Genomic DNA, 18713 nt, shown 5'->3' on the forward strand with positions numbered 1-18713 from the left:
ACGGCGCTTGCGATGTTCAGAAGACTGCGTCGTCCTCCCCATGTACATGTCGGCTCATAATCACCATCATTTTAATCTTGCATCTCCCAAGATTAGGTCGTGATCTTACATCATCACATAATCACCATCAGAAGATGTGGCATTGCGGGCGTACTTTGCACGGGCTGCTGCCTTTCTGCAGTGCCGTGGCTCTCCTAATCCAATAATTACTATTATTATTATTGTTGTTTATATTATTTTTATGATCATCATTGATGAGCGCAGTGGTCTTTCATTGACATGCCTAGCTCGACTTTAACTTCAGGTAACATGGCTCGAAGTTTTAGAGTTCTTGGATGTGCACGGTTCTTTCTTGCTCTGGAGAGAACACACCAGAACATTTCTTTGAGTGGCCCAGTATTTAGTACTTGCGAACTTCAGATATGATTATGAATACAATATTAGCTTTGCTAGTAGAACCCCCAATTGTGTGAATCTCGAAAGGCTAGACTTCGTACAAATAGCAGTAACATGACAGCTCACTCGTCGGTGTCTACGCCTCCTTCGATACCCAGAAGGTTGGGGCTTGTGGAACCGATGACCGCCAGCACAGCCTCAGCCAGCGGTGTCAGCGTGTGGTCGTTGCGCCCTGCGCCTGTGGAAGACAAGGTTCTCTCTATATTTTGTTTGAGCATTAAATTTTATCTGATTGCAGCAAGCACATTCATTGTTTTGATTTGATTGTATTAATAGCTTGATATCTTAATTTCTTCTATAATTTAGCCAAGAAAATGAGAAAGTGGATAAAAAACTTCTTTAGCCAACAGAATGTGTGCTTCATTTTTATGTGTAGTAAAAACATATGTATAGTAAACTCACCGGTCGTGGAGTGTGCTTTCTTCGAGAGGGTCAGTTCCGCGCGGCTGCGAGATTTGAGGTTCTGCCACTGCTTTTTGAGTTGCGGCACAGTGCGCAGCGTCGACGGACGCCGCGAATTCATCACGGATGCGATCTCTTGCCACGCTTTTCTTTTAGCAGCTTTTGTAATATTGTTGTTAAATTTGTTCTTAATTATACGTTTTCGTTTCTCGATTTCGTAAACCAATTGAAACTTATCATCTTCGGACCAATTTGATTTCTTTACCTTGGGAGGCATCCGTGATGGACCGGCAACATCCATGTCTGCGTGCAGCAAACTCAGACGGTCGTCTGCTAACTTAATGATCGAAACATAATTATCAACTTTTATTGCAAATGCTTCCGAGAAAATACGTCCAGCGCATTTTTTTTTCTTAAAAAATTGGGCGTTAAGGACACGCAGGCATTTATGTAAACAACTTTATTCGGCGTACGCACTGGACGTCGACGACGGTGGTGACAGACGATCGCGATACGAAGCAATATGACAGCGTTGGTGCGCACTAAACTCTACCCAAAACCGCGCATCGCTGACTCCTTTTTTTTTCTTTCTTCTATTTTGCACGGAACCACGGTATGTACGAGACATGTGCCGCAGTTTTGCGACTGTCGTCGTTTCTCTTTGCCCAAACCGATCCTAGCGTAGCAGAAGCAGACGATCTCTCGCTTGCCGCCTCGCGTCGCCGGCGCTTTCTTATTGGACAGGAGGTCACAACTCGTCACTTCCACGTCCGGAATCTTCGGCCGTGTTCCAAAATTTACTCGGTCTCACTCTAGGGTAAAGGTTTTGTACCTTTGCGATCGAAAACCTACCCGAATCCGGCATTACTCGATTTTTGTTGTCACGTGACATGATCTGCCAGGGTAACTCGGATCCACTCGAGTAGATTTGGAACGCACCCTCTGTTTTCTCCGGTATTTCTTCAGTTTTCCCTAGATTCCCTCTCTAGGTACAGCTCACTCCGTTCTTGGCGGTCTGGGTGCCAGACTCAAGTCCGGACTTGAGTCAAGACCGCGCCGGAGACCGTGCTGGATCCGTCTTGGTCTCAGTCACGGTCTCAGCCGAGACCGCCAGGCGCCTGAGTCAAGACTTGAGCCAAGACTTGAGTCAAGACTTTCTAGCAAGCGGCCCCAGGGATTCCAGAGATCAGACTGTCGGCGACACGCTGAAACAGTCCCGGCGCTGCCGAAACACCAAAAGGCAGTTGTCGGACTCCGTACAGTCCTTTCAAAGTGTTGATCGTGAGGAGCTCTGCAGACTCATCGTCAAGCGTCAGCTGGTGGTAGGCCTGCGTGAGGTCGAGTTTCGTGAAGATAGAGCTGGTGCCTCTTGCTGCAAACACTTCGGTGGTGGCCGGTAGAGGGTAAACATTGCTTTTCACTGCCTTGTTCACCGTACTTCGATAATCCCCACACAGTTTCAGGGACCCGTCTTTTTTTCTTACCACTACCAGTGGCGTCGCCCAGCTGGCATGCTGGGTAGGCTCTAAGATACCTTGCTTCTGGAGGTTGTCCAGCCCGTCGTTGACGTCTTCACGAGGGGCAAATGGCACCGGGCGACACTTGAGGAACTTCGGCTCGGCGGTGTCTTTTAGTTCAATGTGAAGGGGTGCTCCTGTGAATCCTGGCAAGTCACTGCCGAAAATCTCCTGAAAAGCTTCCGTTAGATCCTCCTCGGAGCTGCTCAGCTTTTGGATGCCTTGCACTCTAATCCCCAGCGCTGGAAACCAGTTCCTGCCCAACAAACTCTTGCCTTGCCTCCCGACCACTAGCAATGGTAATGTTGCAACGTGATCTCTGAACACGACGCCCACCATCGCTTTACCGAGGGTCGGCAGCGTTTTACTGGACTATGTGACCAGCTTGGTGCTCGATTCCGCGAGAGGGATTTTTTTTCTTGAGCTTGCTTCAATTTTCCTGAACGTGTTTTTTTGCTGACTATCGAACAGGATGCACCAGAATCCACTACCATGGTGCCTTGCTCATTTGCAATGGAAACCTCGACCGTGTATTTCTTTGGTGCCTCGGTTAGCTCGAAGATGAAGAGTAACTCATCCACTTCGCGCACCTGTTTTGCGTTTCCACGCTTGCTTCCCATCGCTGGCAAACGACACGCTGCCGCGATGTGCCCTATAGCTTCTAACACTCATAACATGTCGAAGTCTTGAACTTGCATGAAGTTGAAAATGCTTACCATTACAACGGTAGCAACTCTCTTTCTTTCTGTGAGGCGAGCTCTTCTGTGCGGTAGCATGCACGCCGGCGTCGCCGTCCGCGACCGTCTTTCGATCCTCGTTGATGTCCTTCAACTGCCTGGCTGCGGCTTCCGCCGTGAGCGCCAAGTCATACTCCGCGTCGAACGTCAGCTTGTGTTCGGCAATCAGCCTCTTTTGTATCGCCTCGCTGCGAATTCCCCACACAAAACGATCACGGAGCATGACATCGAGCGGCAACTGTTTGTCCCCGAACTCAGTCACCCCCTAGCTTGCGGAGAGCTGTCACGTAGTCAGCGATGCTTTCCCCCGCCGCTTGATTCCGTTTGTAAAACTTGAATCTTGCGTAGAGCTCGGAAGGCCGCGGGTGTATGCATGTGCGACTTCACTGCTGCCGGGATGTCTGCATAGTTCGCTGTCATCGGGCGACTAGGCTTTACCAGCGTAACTATACTTCGTTTCAGCTTCGGTCCAGACGCAGCCAAAGCTACAAGCACGAGCTCCGGGCTTTCAGCATCCCTGCCAAGCACGCGCGCTCGTGCAGTGCCAGCACTGTTCTGGGCCACATGCTCGCGCTTGTAGCATCGGCTGCGTCTGGACCGAAGCTGAAACGAAGTATATGAGCGAGTACGTTTCGGCGCCGCAGCAACTGGGCAAAACCGCGCGGTTTTCTTCTTCGCTAGCTAGCTTGTGACACACGCAGTACATTTCCAACCTTTCGACATACTCTTCCCATGCGCTCCCTGTTCCGAGCTGGTATTCTCTGATGCCGTTGGTTGTCATACTGCCTCTGTGATCGCTTCTGCCGCCGTGGGTTTTTCTTTGTTCTCTGACGTCGCCGTTTAGGCTTAGTTTCTCGTCACCAATTGTAATAACTTAAGCCGAACACATCGCTGTCTTGGTTACGACTGGTAGGTTTTACTTTGCTGATCCGATAGCAAACATATAACAAGGTTGACAACCGAAAACACAAAGTCCGCCAAACATAGCGAAAATAGTGAAACTTGTCACTACATTAGACTAACTTAAGTCGGTTACAATAAAATATTCAGCGTCTTCTTTTTTTTTCCCTGGAGAGTGCAAAGAGTGCCGTCACTGCATACGGTGGAGGGAACTGGACGTATGAAATTGCCTAAAAACGTTATTCCAGCCTTGCTATTTGCCGAGAGCATCCCTCAGATTGCTAAGACAGTTGCCGTCTGCGCCCTGTGCGCGAAATTAGACGCACACGTAATATAATTCTAGTCACAGCCAGCCAAATAATCTGATGGCATGGCCAATGATGTTAATGCTATTGCTTCATGATTTGTTCGACGGGATTTTCATCGGATGAAACCGCAACCGAATTGGCTTAGGAGCGATCATTAGAAAGTTTTAGGGAACAGTTTTTGCGCATCCGATACTGTGCGATGGGCCCTCCGATACGAGCTCGACATATGCTACCGGAGAAGGCTTGCACATGCGCAGTTCGTACCGAAAGGCCAGTCGTACCGTTTCGGATGTGCAAACACTGTTCGATAAAACGCTCCATTCGATGCTCGTGACTCGCTCCGCTGTTGGTAACCATCCCCCGCACAATATCCGAATTTTGAATCCTGCCCCGCACAAGTGATTCTATTTTAAACATAGCCCAACTCCTGAAATTGCACCCGCAAAACACGGGACGTTTTTGGCAACAGCGAAAGCTCTGACGTGAGTTCATGTAAAAATGGCCACGACAGCTCTCGACTGCTGTCTTGGTAAAACAACCTCCTTGCGAGAAAGACAAGATCTACAGTATGGAGAGAAGCTGAGTCCGTCGACAATATTTGTAGGCATCATCAAGCATGTTGATCAATGCCGGGAAGAAGTCAACGCCCGCGACTCTGACGCTACCATGCTTGTTGTGACGTCATGAGATGACCAGCCGCGTATACTTGCGAAATGTGGCGTGCAGTTGCGTTTCGAAGTTCATAATGGGATTCAGTAAATACTGAGGTGCCTTTTAATGAAGTAAATATCAGATATTATTATATTTCAACTTAGTCTACGTGACCAGTGCAAATCTTTTGTAGCTTCCGGATTTCAAGGGCAATCCCCTTGAAGCGGTGGTTGTGTCATATTCGAAGCATAAAGGTCGGTGTACACCGCGAGATGGCATTGCTTGCCATGATCTAAAAACCGAGTTTGGGCAAAGGTTTTGTTATAAATTACGCTGACAGTGCTCTTTTAATCTCCCGCCATGACTCCCACATGCGACTAGCCGGATGAAAAAAACTCGAAAGAAAATGAAAATGAAAACGTAGCGAGCACAAACTTATTCCACGTGATATACTTATCGTAGAGTTCAAGCACCCCCGAAATTTGGTAGTTGCTGTTATTTTAACAACCGTTGGTGGTTACATAACGTACGACATGTGCGTAGCTTACACGTATGAGTACTGCGCTGCTGTGCGCGTGAGACAGGTGTGCCCGCATGTCGTTTAGGACTGCCACGAATGTTGTCGAATGTTCTAGTTAGTGGTGAGTTTTACACAGGCGTAATAGGGGCTTCGAACCAGAGTGGAGTACGTTATGCGGAGCGCTCTCGTAAATGTCGGGTAAATGTGTTTTCTGTTAAAAAAAAAGAAAAAAAAACAGCTTTCCTTAACTAGCGCAGTTTCATTTTTTATATCTTTTGTTCCCATGAACTTAAAAACCAGGAATGGCCATTACTGTCTTGGCGGTGGCTTCACTTTGCCATAGTAAAATTATAAAGAGAGCTATTGTAAATTAAAGTCACCGAGTCTTAATTTGTAGTACTACATCATACTTTTTATAAGGTTTTGTTATTTAAAAAGAGTGTGTATTAATCTGTCCTTTTTACAGCGGTAAAAAGAAGCCGCCCAAAAATGGCCGCTAGGATTGTGAACGGAGTGATACACTCAACTTTCGCGGACTTCGACGTTGGAAATATCTACGCTTCCCAACTTATAGAAGAGCGATTGATGAAATTATCGTCGAAGATAATTATTGTGAGTATGATTTTATTTATATTCACTGTGTTGTAATTAGAAAACGTATAATATTGCATGTATCGAATCTCCTGCTCTGTTGTTATCGTGATGCCAGGCTACTGAATTTTGTCTGGCTTTTATTACGTTTTGATTATAGTGCGGTGAGCCGATTTTCAAGATGTACCTACGCCATTGCATTGCGACAAATACCACCAAGCTAAGACGAACCGTTTCAAGCTTCTGCCTATGTGACTTTAAGGACAGCACATACCTGTTTCGCCAGTACCTCATGCCGCGCCGGTCGAAAAGCATAACACGTCGTCTGTTGATTTTTTACTGAATTCCCTGTGAAATTGAGCAGCATTAATTGAGTGGTACTGATAAAGTAACCAAAAGTACCCTGATACCTTATAAATATGAAAATTCGAGTTTCAATATAAAAAGAAAACAAATAAAGCAGGATTAGGAGACCTGGAGAAATCAAAATCATTGAATACTACGGGGATTTTGAGAAGAAAAATATATCAGAGTTTAGCTCATTACAAAAATACAGCGCGCACCTCCCAAAGCTCAATTTATTCTCAAATGTAGCGGAAGCGTAGCTCCGCCACTCTGAATATATGAGCGCATTTTCTGGCTTTTCATCAGCAGCATGTTCCGTAGTTGCTCTGGAGATCTGGGCCTGCGTCGATTGCTGATATCCAAAACTTCTCACAAATCTGTTTACATTAGAGCGAATTAGCATAATAAATAATAATATATAGGTCCAAAGTTACCAAGAGGAACAATAGTTACTTTACGCCACCATATACTTGTAGCACTCAGTTTGTATAAATGTGTTAATACACGTGCAGATTTTTTGTTGTAAAATTAATTCTGAAAAGGGAGGAGCCAAATGTATTAAAAAGAGCTTTCCTTCAGCACCACGAAACCGATCAAAAGCCCTTTATTTTTCAAACACTTTACCTACTTTTTCTTCTAGGTTGACACCCATCAAAGCTTGACCGCCTATCAGCTGTTAGAAAAGATACGCAAATACGCTGTAGGTTACCATGAGCACGGTGTAAAACCGGGCTCCAGGGTGTGTGCGTATATTGGCAACGCAGTTGAAGCAGTAGCGGCAGCCTTTGGGGTTGTATTCGCGGGCGGTACGCTTGTCATGGCAAAGACGACCTACGTTGCAAGTGAGTGCTCGAAACGCCTTCATTTGGTTTGAACAACATAATTATAGCATTTGAATAAAATAAAGAGAGCTTATTATGATGTGATGTTGTTCTCATAGGGGCACTAGTGTACACAATTGAAGACAGCCAGTGCACTTTCCTACTAACTGACCAAGAAAGCGCATCAAATGCTGCAAAGGTGGTGATGCCATCAAGCATTAAGGTGGGAGATTATTATCTATTTATCTATCTGTGCGTTGGAAACGCTATTTTAGATTTGATTGCGTTTGCATGGGTGTTCTGTTACATGCGCTGACCTCTGATGGGTTCGCACTAACCGAAGTTCGCAACGTCGCCACGGGATGGTGACTGCAGCTGCATTGGCTGCGGAAACTGGCTAGGAAACACTTTCTCCAATCGCCGACAGATGGCGATGGGATGCGGATGCATTTGCCAGTCGTCTGGTGACATTCTGCTTCCGGTTTTGGGCTTCCGATCGCCATTACCTTCACAAGCTGTTACTACGCCGCAGCTAACGGCTGCCGCGAATGTGGAGAAGTCGGCCGGAGTGCCTTTCAGTGTTCCGTCTGCAACGGAAAATGAGCCTCGGAGGATGATCTTGCTTCACCGAATAGGTCGGAGAGATTTCAACCCGGAGCCGCAAAGTTATGTGATGTAGGTGCTCTGTATAAAGATCTCCAGAATGCAAAAGACACCTGTTTAGACCGAGTTATGCACTCCATTCCACTGCAAGCGCGAGCGATGTAATAGCGATAACAACACTGTCGACTTGGCATGCACGGACGCCCTTGCCGCGCAACCGTCGTTCAAAACGTCCTGCTCCTGCTCGGGCTTGGAGCATCAGCGTTACTCCAACTTGCGGGTGCTTTCGGAGCGCGGAATACGCTCGCTCGTGAAGTGTGGCGTACGGGCTCGCGTACCATGCTTTGTTTCGAACAAAGTTCATAAGCTTGCAACGCACTCGCGACTGCGAGCGCGAGCATGTGGATGTATCTATACCGCGATTCAATATAAATGCGAGCGAAGCCAGTGCGAAAAGCACGAGTATGCTTTATCTCCACACTTTGAAAATAAGTGGTATCTCATTTGAAACCGTGGTGAAGATAATTGCAATTTGACGGTTTATTATGACGAATACGAACGACTTGCGATTCCTGTGAAGCCGAAGGGGCGGACAAATGCCCACAACACACTGACCGAAACGTGAAGCGGCCGCAGCCCCCCTCCCCCCTCCGGCAACGTCTGACACGAGAGCGGCGGCCGAGCGGGCGATCTCGTGAAGCGGCCGCCAATGGCTCTCTAGGAGCCTTTTCGCTTAGCCAATCAGAGAATGGGCCTTTCTTCAGCGTTCTTTTACAGTTACAGACGTCACCGGTTCCGCTCCTTGGGATAGTTAATGCTTTCGCATAAAATGATTTCCGAGTGTCCAGTTTAGTGGCGTCACCCGCCGTTCTCGTGGCCCGGGGCGACATCCCCCTGACCGCTTCTCCCGGGGCGGTCCCCCCCCCCCCCCCCCCCCCCTCCCTCTTTGTGACATTACTGGTTCAGTGTCCCTTTAAAGAGACGGTATTTCGTGCACTTTAGATGTAACAGAATATTGTATTTCTTGAAAATATCAGCGCTGATATTTGCGTGTTCTTGCTGGCCCCAGTCGCCCAGACAAATTTCATGAGAAATAATGAACTGCGGGCCTTTTAATGTGTTTTGGAGAATTTCGATCATTCATGGCTTTAACACTATTTCCATGCACAAGAATAAGAGAATAAACGGATATTTTAAAGAATATTGCCACGGGTGATGAGTTTATAATATGTTTACAAAACGTATAAATTAAGAAACGCTGTTTTCACTACGAAATTTGAGAACACACTTAGGACTGATTACGTGTAAGAATGCGAAAGGCTTGAAGTACGCAGCACATTCCTACAAGCAGTGCATCAAGTCTACCTTTTTCACACTGTACTGACAGTCCGACAGTGACATCCCGCTCCCCCACTGCGTAGGCGCAGCACCCCCCACCCCCTCCCAGCTCCACGGCTTTCGTGACAACGCATCTGCGTTTGCTGTACTTTTCTTTGTGTTTTATATTTTTTTGAGGCGCGTCCGCTTTGACCTTGAACGGCCCCTGCGGCTTCTGTGACGAAGTACCTGATATGACGCGTCGTAGGCTCGCAGCCAATGGGATTTTATTCTTTTTTTCGCGGCTACAGACTACAGGCTTCGCTTCATGGGACAGGATAATTTGGGCGCCGTTTCTCGAGGCTTCAAAACCTGATAACGTCGTTCGCTAAATGGGACCAGTTAATGCTTTCCCATTAAAAGCAAGGACGGAATCCGAGTCGGAGATCAGAAGTGTGCGTCTTTCGTAAGGAAGCGTGTGACGTATTAGAGCGCAGCTCTTAAGGCCGGTTCAGACACTTGCGTTTGAGTGCGTTTGACTGCGTTGCGGCGAGAACCGAAAAAGCGAGTCACCGGCACATCTGTGCTTCGCATGAAGCGTGGAATCCAATTCAAGGAATCTTCTTGGCACGCGATATAAGCAGCAGGGATGTCCTGGTGTCTCGCTGCCGCAACGCAGTCAAACGCAACTGTGTGAACCGGGCTTTAGGCGCCCGTTCTGGCTTGAGCGGTGTCGCCGTCGCCGTTGGCGGAACCGTGAGGTCATGTCACCCCCGTGAGGTCACGTGACCCCCGTGAGGTCACGTGACCCCCATTAGGTCACGCGACCCCCGTTAGGTCGCGTGACTCCCGTTACGTCACGTGACCCCCATGAGGTCACGAGGGTCACGTGACGTCTCGAGGGTCACGTGACCTCATGGTAATTCCGACGGCGACGGTGACGCCGACGCTGCTCGGAGAGAAGAGTAGCATGCAGGATGAGGAGGTGAGGAGGAGGGAGGAGGGGTATACGCTCGATACGCTCCCCTCAGTACCCTTCCCTCCCCCTCCTCAAGATCTGCGCTCTAATTCGGTGTTACAGGGAGTTGTAAGCGGCTTTCATTTTTATTGCAGTGCTCTATATTACATCCAGTGTTTGGCTGTTTGGCTACCTTGATAGCAATGTCAAAGTTTTTCATATGACAAAAAATATGAGACCTTTCTACATTTCCGCATTTGCATAATACTCTTAATACAATTAAGACATTTTAATACGTAGTTTTTCGATAATGTGTGGCTTAGGATCTAATTTCAAACGCGCGAACGAGTACTGGAACCAAAAGCATACACATGATCATCACTGTTGTCAATTGCAGCATTCTAGAGCGCGGCTCTTAAGGGCCGCCCACACTAGCGAGAAAACGCGCGCGGCGCGCGGATCGCGTTGAAAACGCGTTACGCAAAATCGGTTGAGCGGGAAGATAAAGGGCGTGTCTCGGCACGCTCTCGTGGAGCTGATATGCTACGACGACTTTTTGTTACTTCGCGCGATCGGCGTGCCACGCGTGTTTTCTCGCTATACTCGGCGACAACTTTTCTTGGCAATGCAGTGGAAGGTACGTCCCGCGTCCCCTCTCCCATTTTGAGTGTACGCAGCCTCTCCTCCTCCCCCATTTCCGGGGAGAGGAGGAGAGCCTGCGTACATTCAAAATGGGAGAGGGGACGCGGGACGTACTTTCCACTGCATTGCCAAGAAAGTTGTCGCGGAGTATAGTGTGGGCGGCCCTTTAGGCGGCCGTTTCCGGCTTAAGCGTGTTCGGCGTCGCCGTCGCCGTCGGCGTAACCGCGAGGTCACGTGACCCTCCCAAGGTCACGTGACCCACCAAGGTCAGGTAACCCCCCGGAGCATATTCAAGAATGAGGGGAGGAGGAGGAGGAGGAGGGGTCTACCCTCCCCTCAGTAGCCTTCCCCCCTCCTCCTCAAGAGCTGCGCTCCAATTCGGCGTTACAGGGAGTTGTAAACAGCTTTCATTTTTTTTAATTAACAAGTTATAAAATAAAAATAGTCTAAAATAAATTAAAACATTCTAGCAAATCGGAGATACCCATGTAAAATGACAATAACTTTGGGTAAAGCACGTGATGCTATGAAAGTCGCTACTTTTGGCAATTGGCAAAACTTTCAAAGCCCCCGCTAATCCTTCAGAACGAACATACACTGCCACTCCTTCTCTAAACCCCTAAAAAAAAAGATTTTTTTTTGTCATTCATTACCCGGTGGAATGCATGAAATCGACATCAAAATTTCGTTTTTTACCTTTTATTTCGCTGGCTGTAGCTAAAAAAATTGAGATTCTGTTATTCCTCGGTGGATTAAAAAGCTAACGAATGAAGTTTTCTCCGCGCTTAACCGCAAATTTTTATTCAGGCGAAAAAGAAGTCGGCCTGGGGCAAGCGGCGCCTAGCCTCAACAGTGCTCTGCGCCGAAATCGAGCTGCCTCAAAATGGCGGTCGTTTCCTCTTTGCACCCTGCTTCCTCTACCGTTCCTTCGGCGCTTTCCCACTTTTCTTTCACTTTTCTCTTTTTCAGCGCCTTCGTTGCTACGTCTACTGGCCGCACTCTCCCAATATAGAGCCTGGTCAGGAGGCGTGGCGACGAAGGCGCTGGAGCCTGCCCCTATAAAAATGATCTTTGACTTTTTATTGAAAACATGTTGACTTCTTGTTGACTCTGATTACTTTCTTTTGACTTTGACATTGTGTTGACATGGTAAACAGAAAGTTTGTTGACTTTGTGTTTAAACTTTTCTGACGATTTTCTTCAGCCTGAGTCAAAAGAAAAGCTGTTAACTTTCTGTTAACTTGATGTTGACTTCTTTCTGCTTACTTTTTGTTGACGTGGTCAACAGAAAGTTTGTTGAATTTATGTTGAAACTTTTCTGATGACTTTCTTCAGCCTGAGTCAAAAGAAAAGCTGTTGACCTTCTATTATCTTTATGTTGATTTTTTTTCCGCTGACTCTCTGTTGACAGTTTCATCAGAATGACTGTAGACGTTCTGTTTACTTTGTGTTGAAACTTTTCAGTTGACTCTCGGTAGCTAATGTCAATACAAAAGCTACAGACTTTCTGTTGACTTCTTATTGAACATAGGACACCCCGACTACATGCCAAAAGTCGCTAAGTTTCTGAGTAGTCTCTGACAAGGTGAGAACGGGAAGCAACTTCAGTTGTCCCGCCTCCAGCGCGAGCATACTACCCTTGACAACGCTTCGGCGTTCGTGCACCTCGAGCGCGCGCGTGCAGTCAAAGCACGACGGAAGGCATGGGGCGCGTCCTGGAGGCCAGGCGCTCGAAAGGCGTGCCCTGCCGTTCTGACGTTGTGACTGTAGTGACTTTAATGACCATATTAAATAGTCAAATAAAAAAAATAACTATTTGAAAGTTGAGAAGCTGCCTTGACTCGCTTTTTCCTGAGTCGTGCTATGCAGAGAAGCGATAATGTTTCTTCCAGGAACCGTTTTTGTGGATGTTGTTTTAGCGACTCCGCCGATTTATTATTAGTTGTACCAATGCGTTTTAGGAAGAGATATCGTCCACGAACTTCGAAACACTGTTTTTACTTTGACAGACTCCCGAAGAGGAGATCAAAGGCTTGGAACCTTAATAAGTGCTAAGGTGGTCACCAGCCAAATGATTACCTTTAATATGTAGGTATAAGACTGTGGAGCAGTCAATGGGAGTTTGACTCAGGTGTTCACTGCTCCGTGGTGTTTGTGTTTGTGTTCGTTTTCTAATATGTAGTTGTGAGATATATGTAGTTGTGGCTTCAAATACCACAGAATTTACTAACATTTACTGATTTAGTAACATACTAACAAAATATAAAAAAAAAGATCGCGTTATTTTTTTTTACGTCATTTTGCGGCAGCCAATTTGGATGAGAGTGGAAAGCCCAAAGAAGGCTTCCAAAACTTCGTTGAATGAATAGCTAAGCTGTAAAGCATTTTTTTCTTTTGAATCCTCTGTAGCGTTTCAGTTGAAAAGCTGGAGCATTTCGATTGAAAAGCTACAGAAAAAGCATCTTGGAGGGTACAGAAAATCTGTTGACTTTCTTATTACAGAGTGGGCCAATATTCAAAAGAAAGTCACCAGAAAAGCTAGGGAAAGTCAGATGAAAAGCTATTGACACTTTATATCTTCTGATGACTTTTTCAACGGCCTTTCAACAGAATAGCATCGCAGTTTTTTTGTAAGGGTGGGAAGCGGGACCGGTGGCCGAGTGGGCTACAGGCCCCTACGCACATCTGCGTTTAAACGCGGTGCGTTCCGTAGCGGCAACCGGACACGTTACGTTGCGAAGAGCGTTTGCGCCAAGCTTGTTCCCGCAGTTGCGATGACACGGAGTCGAGCGCAGTCAAGAGCCAATAAGAACGCGCTATCGTCGCTAGCGGCTCACCAGTAGCAAGCGAAATCCATGGCAACATGGCGGCGCCTAGTGACAGCTTCAAATTGTTTGATCTTGGGACAATCCCGCTGGCTTCCCCGCCATTTTGTTGAGCTGGAACCATCGCAGTCTCGGAAAAAGCAGTCCTCACCGCTCCAAAAAACAAAAAAAGCAAGTTCTGCGAGCGGAGAGCCGGATACACCTCGCCGAGTGGCGCAAGCGAACACGTCACCCTCCTCTCCTCTCGGCCTTTGATTGGGCGAACGCACCACAACCTCTTCAGAAAGTTGAGCGACGATCTACTTGCTTGTATCGCGGTACCGAACGTTGCGGGAAGACGCGCGTCGCACCGCAAGCGACCGTTCCTGGCCGCGAGGTTGCCGCAACGCACTCAAACGCGTTCAAACGCGGATGTGCGCATGGGCCTTTATGCGTCTCAGCTCAGAGCGTGCAGTGAATGCTTGCGCTGTAGAACCTCCTGGGTTCGATCGTCCCACCCCACCCGTTTCGATCTGGATAAGTTTTGTACCGGCACGCCTTCGTGTAATCACTGCTGCGTGGTGCACGTTAAATACCCCAAGATAGCGGTCATACTGCACTGGCTACATATCTCCTCTACAGCTAAGAGACCGGTCACCCGTGCAGGCGTACCAAGATCAAGGCTGTCCAAACATACACGCAACACAATTGAAAAGCCTGGGATAAACTAGAGGACGCGCATGGGCTGCGGTTCGGTTCTTCGACCTAACCCGCCTGCCACGCCGTTGTGGACGCGTTGTCCTCTTACATGTCACCGGGCCGTAAGCGCAAGATGTCGTCGTCCCTGTATTCACAACGTGCGCGTCAAGGTAAGGTCCGAGAGGACCGACGGCGCCATGTTGCACGAGACTGCTGACGTCCAGGAGCAGAGATTGACTCTCCGAAGACAACAGTACGTGGACCGTATGTACGCGTACTGTAACCGTATGTACGCGTACTGTAACCGTATGTGCGCGTACTGTAACCGTATGTAAGCGCACTGTGGGCATACGTGACCTCCAACGTTCGTGCGCGGAGACTATCTGGTATACATAACATTCAAACGGCGGCATATGTGTCGGGTATACTTCAAGTTGCATAGCCCGCTCATGTGCATGATATCTACACCGCAGGACTAAACGCAAGTGCTTGGTGAATAAATGGGCGCAACCATATGGCTCTGTCGCTTATGCGTATCGCGAGCACGTACTTCGTGAACACGCTAACCCAAATGACCTGCTCGCACCAGGGGTAAAGGGGTTTTGGGAATCTTCATACCGCGGAAATGTGCTCAGAGGTTGCTTACACCATCCTCTGTTACATATAACCACTGCGCGAGGTGGTGACGCATTTATTTGAGAGTTAGCTCAGCGGCAGCAGTGATTTCGGCAAATCTTGTTAAACATCCTATTCCCTAAACTAAAACATCAGATGTAGGGTGTTCCTTCCGCCGCACAAGAAAACATCCATTTTGCCGCTGTATTCCCACCAGATAAATAAATTGTAGTTAATTGTTTTTTACTTGACAGTGCCGGCCAGGTAATTGGTGTTAATGTATGCTATTTCCTATGATAAAGAGATAAACTTTGCTGACTGTGCTCCAGCTAGAGGCCCCACCAAGGAGTGAATTGAAACTGCTGCACGTGACCAACACCACCTAAATTGAAGCATGCGAACAACCTCTTCTACCTCCTTGTAACGTCATCATACCCGAATGGTGGGAACTCACAAATAGACGCTTTGCAATTTTCCTAAGCGCCACGGCCCCCGCGCGAGGAATTGTGGGAGAGACTGTCCCTCGCCTGGCCGCTCTGCCTTGAGATCGCATTGCCTTGTCGCTTGCCTCCCCTTAATCCTCTGTTTTTCGATTCCATTACCTATTTTATCTGTTCCAGTGTATTTTTTATTGCTTCTAAGTGTTCCTATTCTCTTCTGCACGCGATATTTCTTGTATATATATATATGTATATATATATATGTATATATATATATATATATATATATATATATATATATATATATATATATATATATATATATATAGTAGTTGTCTTTCGCCTTTTTCGACGGGAGTGCCGACGGACAACACGCCGCTTCGCCGGTCATTCCCCGGGTGAGTACTATCTTTGCTACCGATTCCTATTGCGCTGTTACCTGTTCATTTTGGTTAGCAAGCGCTGGCGGTTCAACGTCGCGGCTTGTCTGCGCCTTTGGCATGCATTCATGATCAATCTCCTCGGCGATTGTCAGTTGCTGACATCTTGACTCGAGCATCAGCTGACATCTTGACTCGAGAAATAAAATTATCGAAGGAACTACGAGTTTCAAGGTCCTGCAGGTGACAGGACATCTCTGCACTTGAAAAAGGGTGTTTGCAACTGACAACCGCTTAGCAGATAAATTAAGAAGGCATACCATAAGCGCATACAAGCCGCGACGTTGGGCCACCGGCACTTGCGAAGGGCTCGTGCCGCTGCGCGCTGTTTGTCAGGCACCGCACGTTGGATATGACGAACGGTGTTACGGCATTCGGACAAATAATTTGCGGCAACACATCTCTGCGTTTGAAAAAGGGCATTGGCAACTGACAACCGCGTAGCAGATAGATTACGAAGGCATGCCATAGGCGCATTCAAGCCGCGACATTATAATAGCCGTCGGCGTTTGCGAAGGGATCGCGCCGCAGCGCGCAGTTGTCAGGCGCCGCAGCGTGGCATATGCCCCAGCTTCGCAAACATTCGAACAAATGGTTCACGGCAACAAAGCGGCGCACTGTATCTTGGTCACGTAAGCGGCACTGGAAGGCACACGTACAGTGCGAGACAACGGAGCGAGCGTGGGCGGCCAAATCACAGCGCACTCGGCTCTCGCGTCGCGATTGTTGATTCAGAGCTCTGCCTACCCCTATGACATGTGCGCGGGTGTTCATAAACGGCTCCTCTCAACTGCATGCGGGTAAAATGAACCAAAAGGAACAGCCAACAGCGCGATAGGAATTGGTAGCAACGGTAGTACTCACCCGGGGAACAACGCGCGAAGCGTCGTGTTGTCCGTCGGCACTCCCGTCAAAAAAGGCGAAATAAAGACACAAATAATATATATATATATATACAAGAAATTTCGCGCGCAGAAGAAAATAGAAACATTTAGAAGCAATAAACATACACTGGAATAGATTAAAATAGGTAATGGAATCGAAAAACAGAGGATTAAGAGGAGGCAAGCGACAAGGCAATGCGATCTCAAGGCAGAGCGGTCAGGCAAGGGACAGTCTCTCCCACCATTCCTCGCGCGCGGGCTGGGGCGCTTGGGGGATTTCGCAAAAGGTCTATTGCACCTTGTGCCAAAGCCGAGCCTCCGCCGACGAATTTGATGGACACGAAGTCCTTCTGGTCACGACGCAGCGCTCGAGACCCTTTCTCGGCGCATTACCTCATTATTGTGATTACGTATTGTGGGGATTGTGATCCCTCAACATTCTGTCGCGTCAGCGTTTTGGCGCGCCGTGGCGGCCGCGCTGGCGTAGCGAGAGGCGGCGCTGCTTACCACTGTGAGTGGCTTCCTCCTCTCCCCCCTTGGGGTGATTTCCATAACGGACCCCCGCACAAAGCAGATCGACGTGTCGCTCCTTGATTGGCCACTTCGCCCCCGCCGTTATCTTAAAACCAGCGGACAGCAGTCTCGCTTCTCTGAGTTCTCTCTTCTTCCTGGGATTCGGCGGCGGCGACAACGGGGAACCTTCCGGCGCACCGGTGAGCGTTTACCCCGTCCTTTGTACATTTGTGAACGACCGTTCGGCCGTGGGCGATCTCCACACCGACGGCGTTCACCAGCTTATAGCCGCTGTTGTTTTTGTTGTAATTTTGTTTCATTGTAAATAAACAGTTTATCACCGTTACCAACGTGACTGGTGTCTGTTTGCGCTCAACGAGCTGCATGCCACGCGAGTACGAACCCGCTTCGCGGTAGAGCGTCTCGCCGCGAACGTGGAACTCCCAAAGGCAGTGGCCCTAAGGAGAACCACAATTTGGCGCCCAACAAAAGGGCTGACGACCAGAACCCTGGTACGTCCGTGTGTGGCGACTGCTGCCGAGTGACGAGTCCTCGCGCAACCAGCGCTTACCGTGACGATGCAGACCGACTTCTCGGATTTTCTCACGCTGGCGACCGCGGCCGACGCATTAGCGCGGCCCCCACTTCAACGGGAAGCCGAAATGCCAACCCTCCAACGAGAAGCGTCCTACGGCGCACCCCTGGAGCAGAGCGTGGTTCCGACGGGCGTCATCGCTCCCGGATCTTCCCTGAACGCACGTGCTCCGCCGCCGGCACAAAGCGAAGCCTACCGCGGTCTCCCCACGGAGAAACCGCTGCGGCGCCTCATCACACCTTGCTCGAAAACGCGGCACGTGTGATTGAAAGTCTGACAGGTGCGTTGCGAACGACAACACTCGCACCACAGGCCCAACGACCTCCGGTCCGAATTCCCGTCCCGACTTATCGGGGTTACGCAGACAGAGCGAGCGCTACAGACTTCCTTGACGATTTACGGAAGTACCAACGCGCGATGGGAATGTCCGATCGTGAAATACTTGAGCGCATTCTGCCAATCGCGCTGGTCGACGAAGCCGCCCGCTGGTTCCGACTGGTCGGTGACCAACCCGGAACGTTCGATCAGTTCCGAGAGGCGTTCCGCCGCGAATTCCTTCCCGCCGACTACGAGAGAAGGATGCGGCGGGAGCTCGAACAGCGAACCCAGCATCCGGACGAGTCCCTGCTGGAGTTCGTACGAGCCATGCAAGAGCTCTTCGAGCTCGCAGAACCCTCAGCTCCCAATGCAGAGCGAGTGGAACGCGTCATACGCCAAAGCCACCCGACTTTCGCTGCGTATCTTCGAGGCAGCCGTTTCCGCGACCTGAACGAGCTCGCCTCCGAGGCCCGGCGCCTTCAGGGAGACATTCTCGCTGCCCGTGCGTACCGGCCTCCGCCTCCAGCGTCAGCGGCCCTCGAACCGCGCTGCGCGTGGAGCGGGGACACGCCATCCCGAGCACCGAGGCGCTATGATTCCGCAAACTATGCGGAAGATCGGGGCCGAGACACGTACG

At 48.9% G+C, this 18713-nt stretch overlaps 1 protein-coding gene across 1 annotated transcript in view; it reads left to right on the top strand.

The window, feature by feature from the left end:
* The first annotated feature begins 5974 nt into the window (after nt 1-5974).
* Nucleotides 5975-18713, top strand: part of LOC115315183 (4-coumarate--CoA ligase 1-like) — a 40722-nt gene continuing 27983 nt past the window's right edge. Inside the window, exons 1-3 of the mRNA XM_040216921.2 lie at nt 5975-6103; nt 7068-7269; nt 7368-7471. Coding sequence (XP_040072855.1) covers nt 5981-6103; nt 7068-7269; nt 7368-7471 — 429 coding nt within the window. The 5' untranslated portion in view covers nt 5975-5980. The remainder of the gene's footprint in view (nt 6104-7067; nt 7270-7367; nt 7472-18713) is intronic.

Source organism: Ixodes scapularis, unplaced genomic scaffold (genome assembly GCF_016920785.2).
Source record: "Ixodes scapularis isolate PalLabHiFi unplaced genomic scaffold, ASM1692078v2 ptg000225l_1___fragment_3__unscaffolded, whole genome shotgun sequence".
In the NCBI taxonomy this organism is placed as follows: Eukaryota; Metazoa; Arthropoda; class Arachnida; order Ixodida; family Ixodidae; genus Ixodes; species Ixodes scapularis.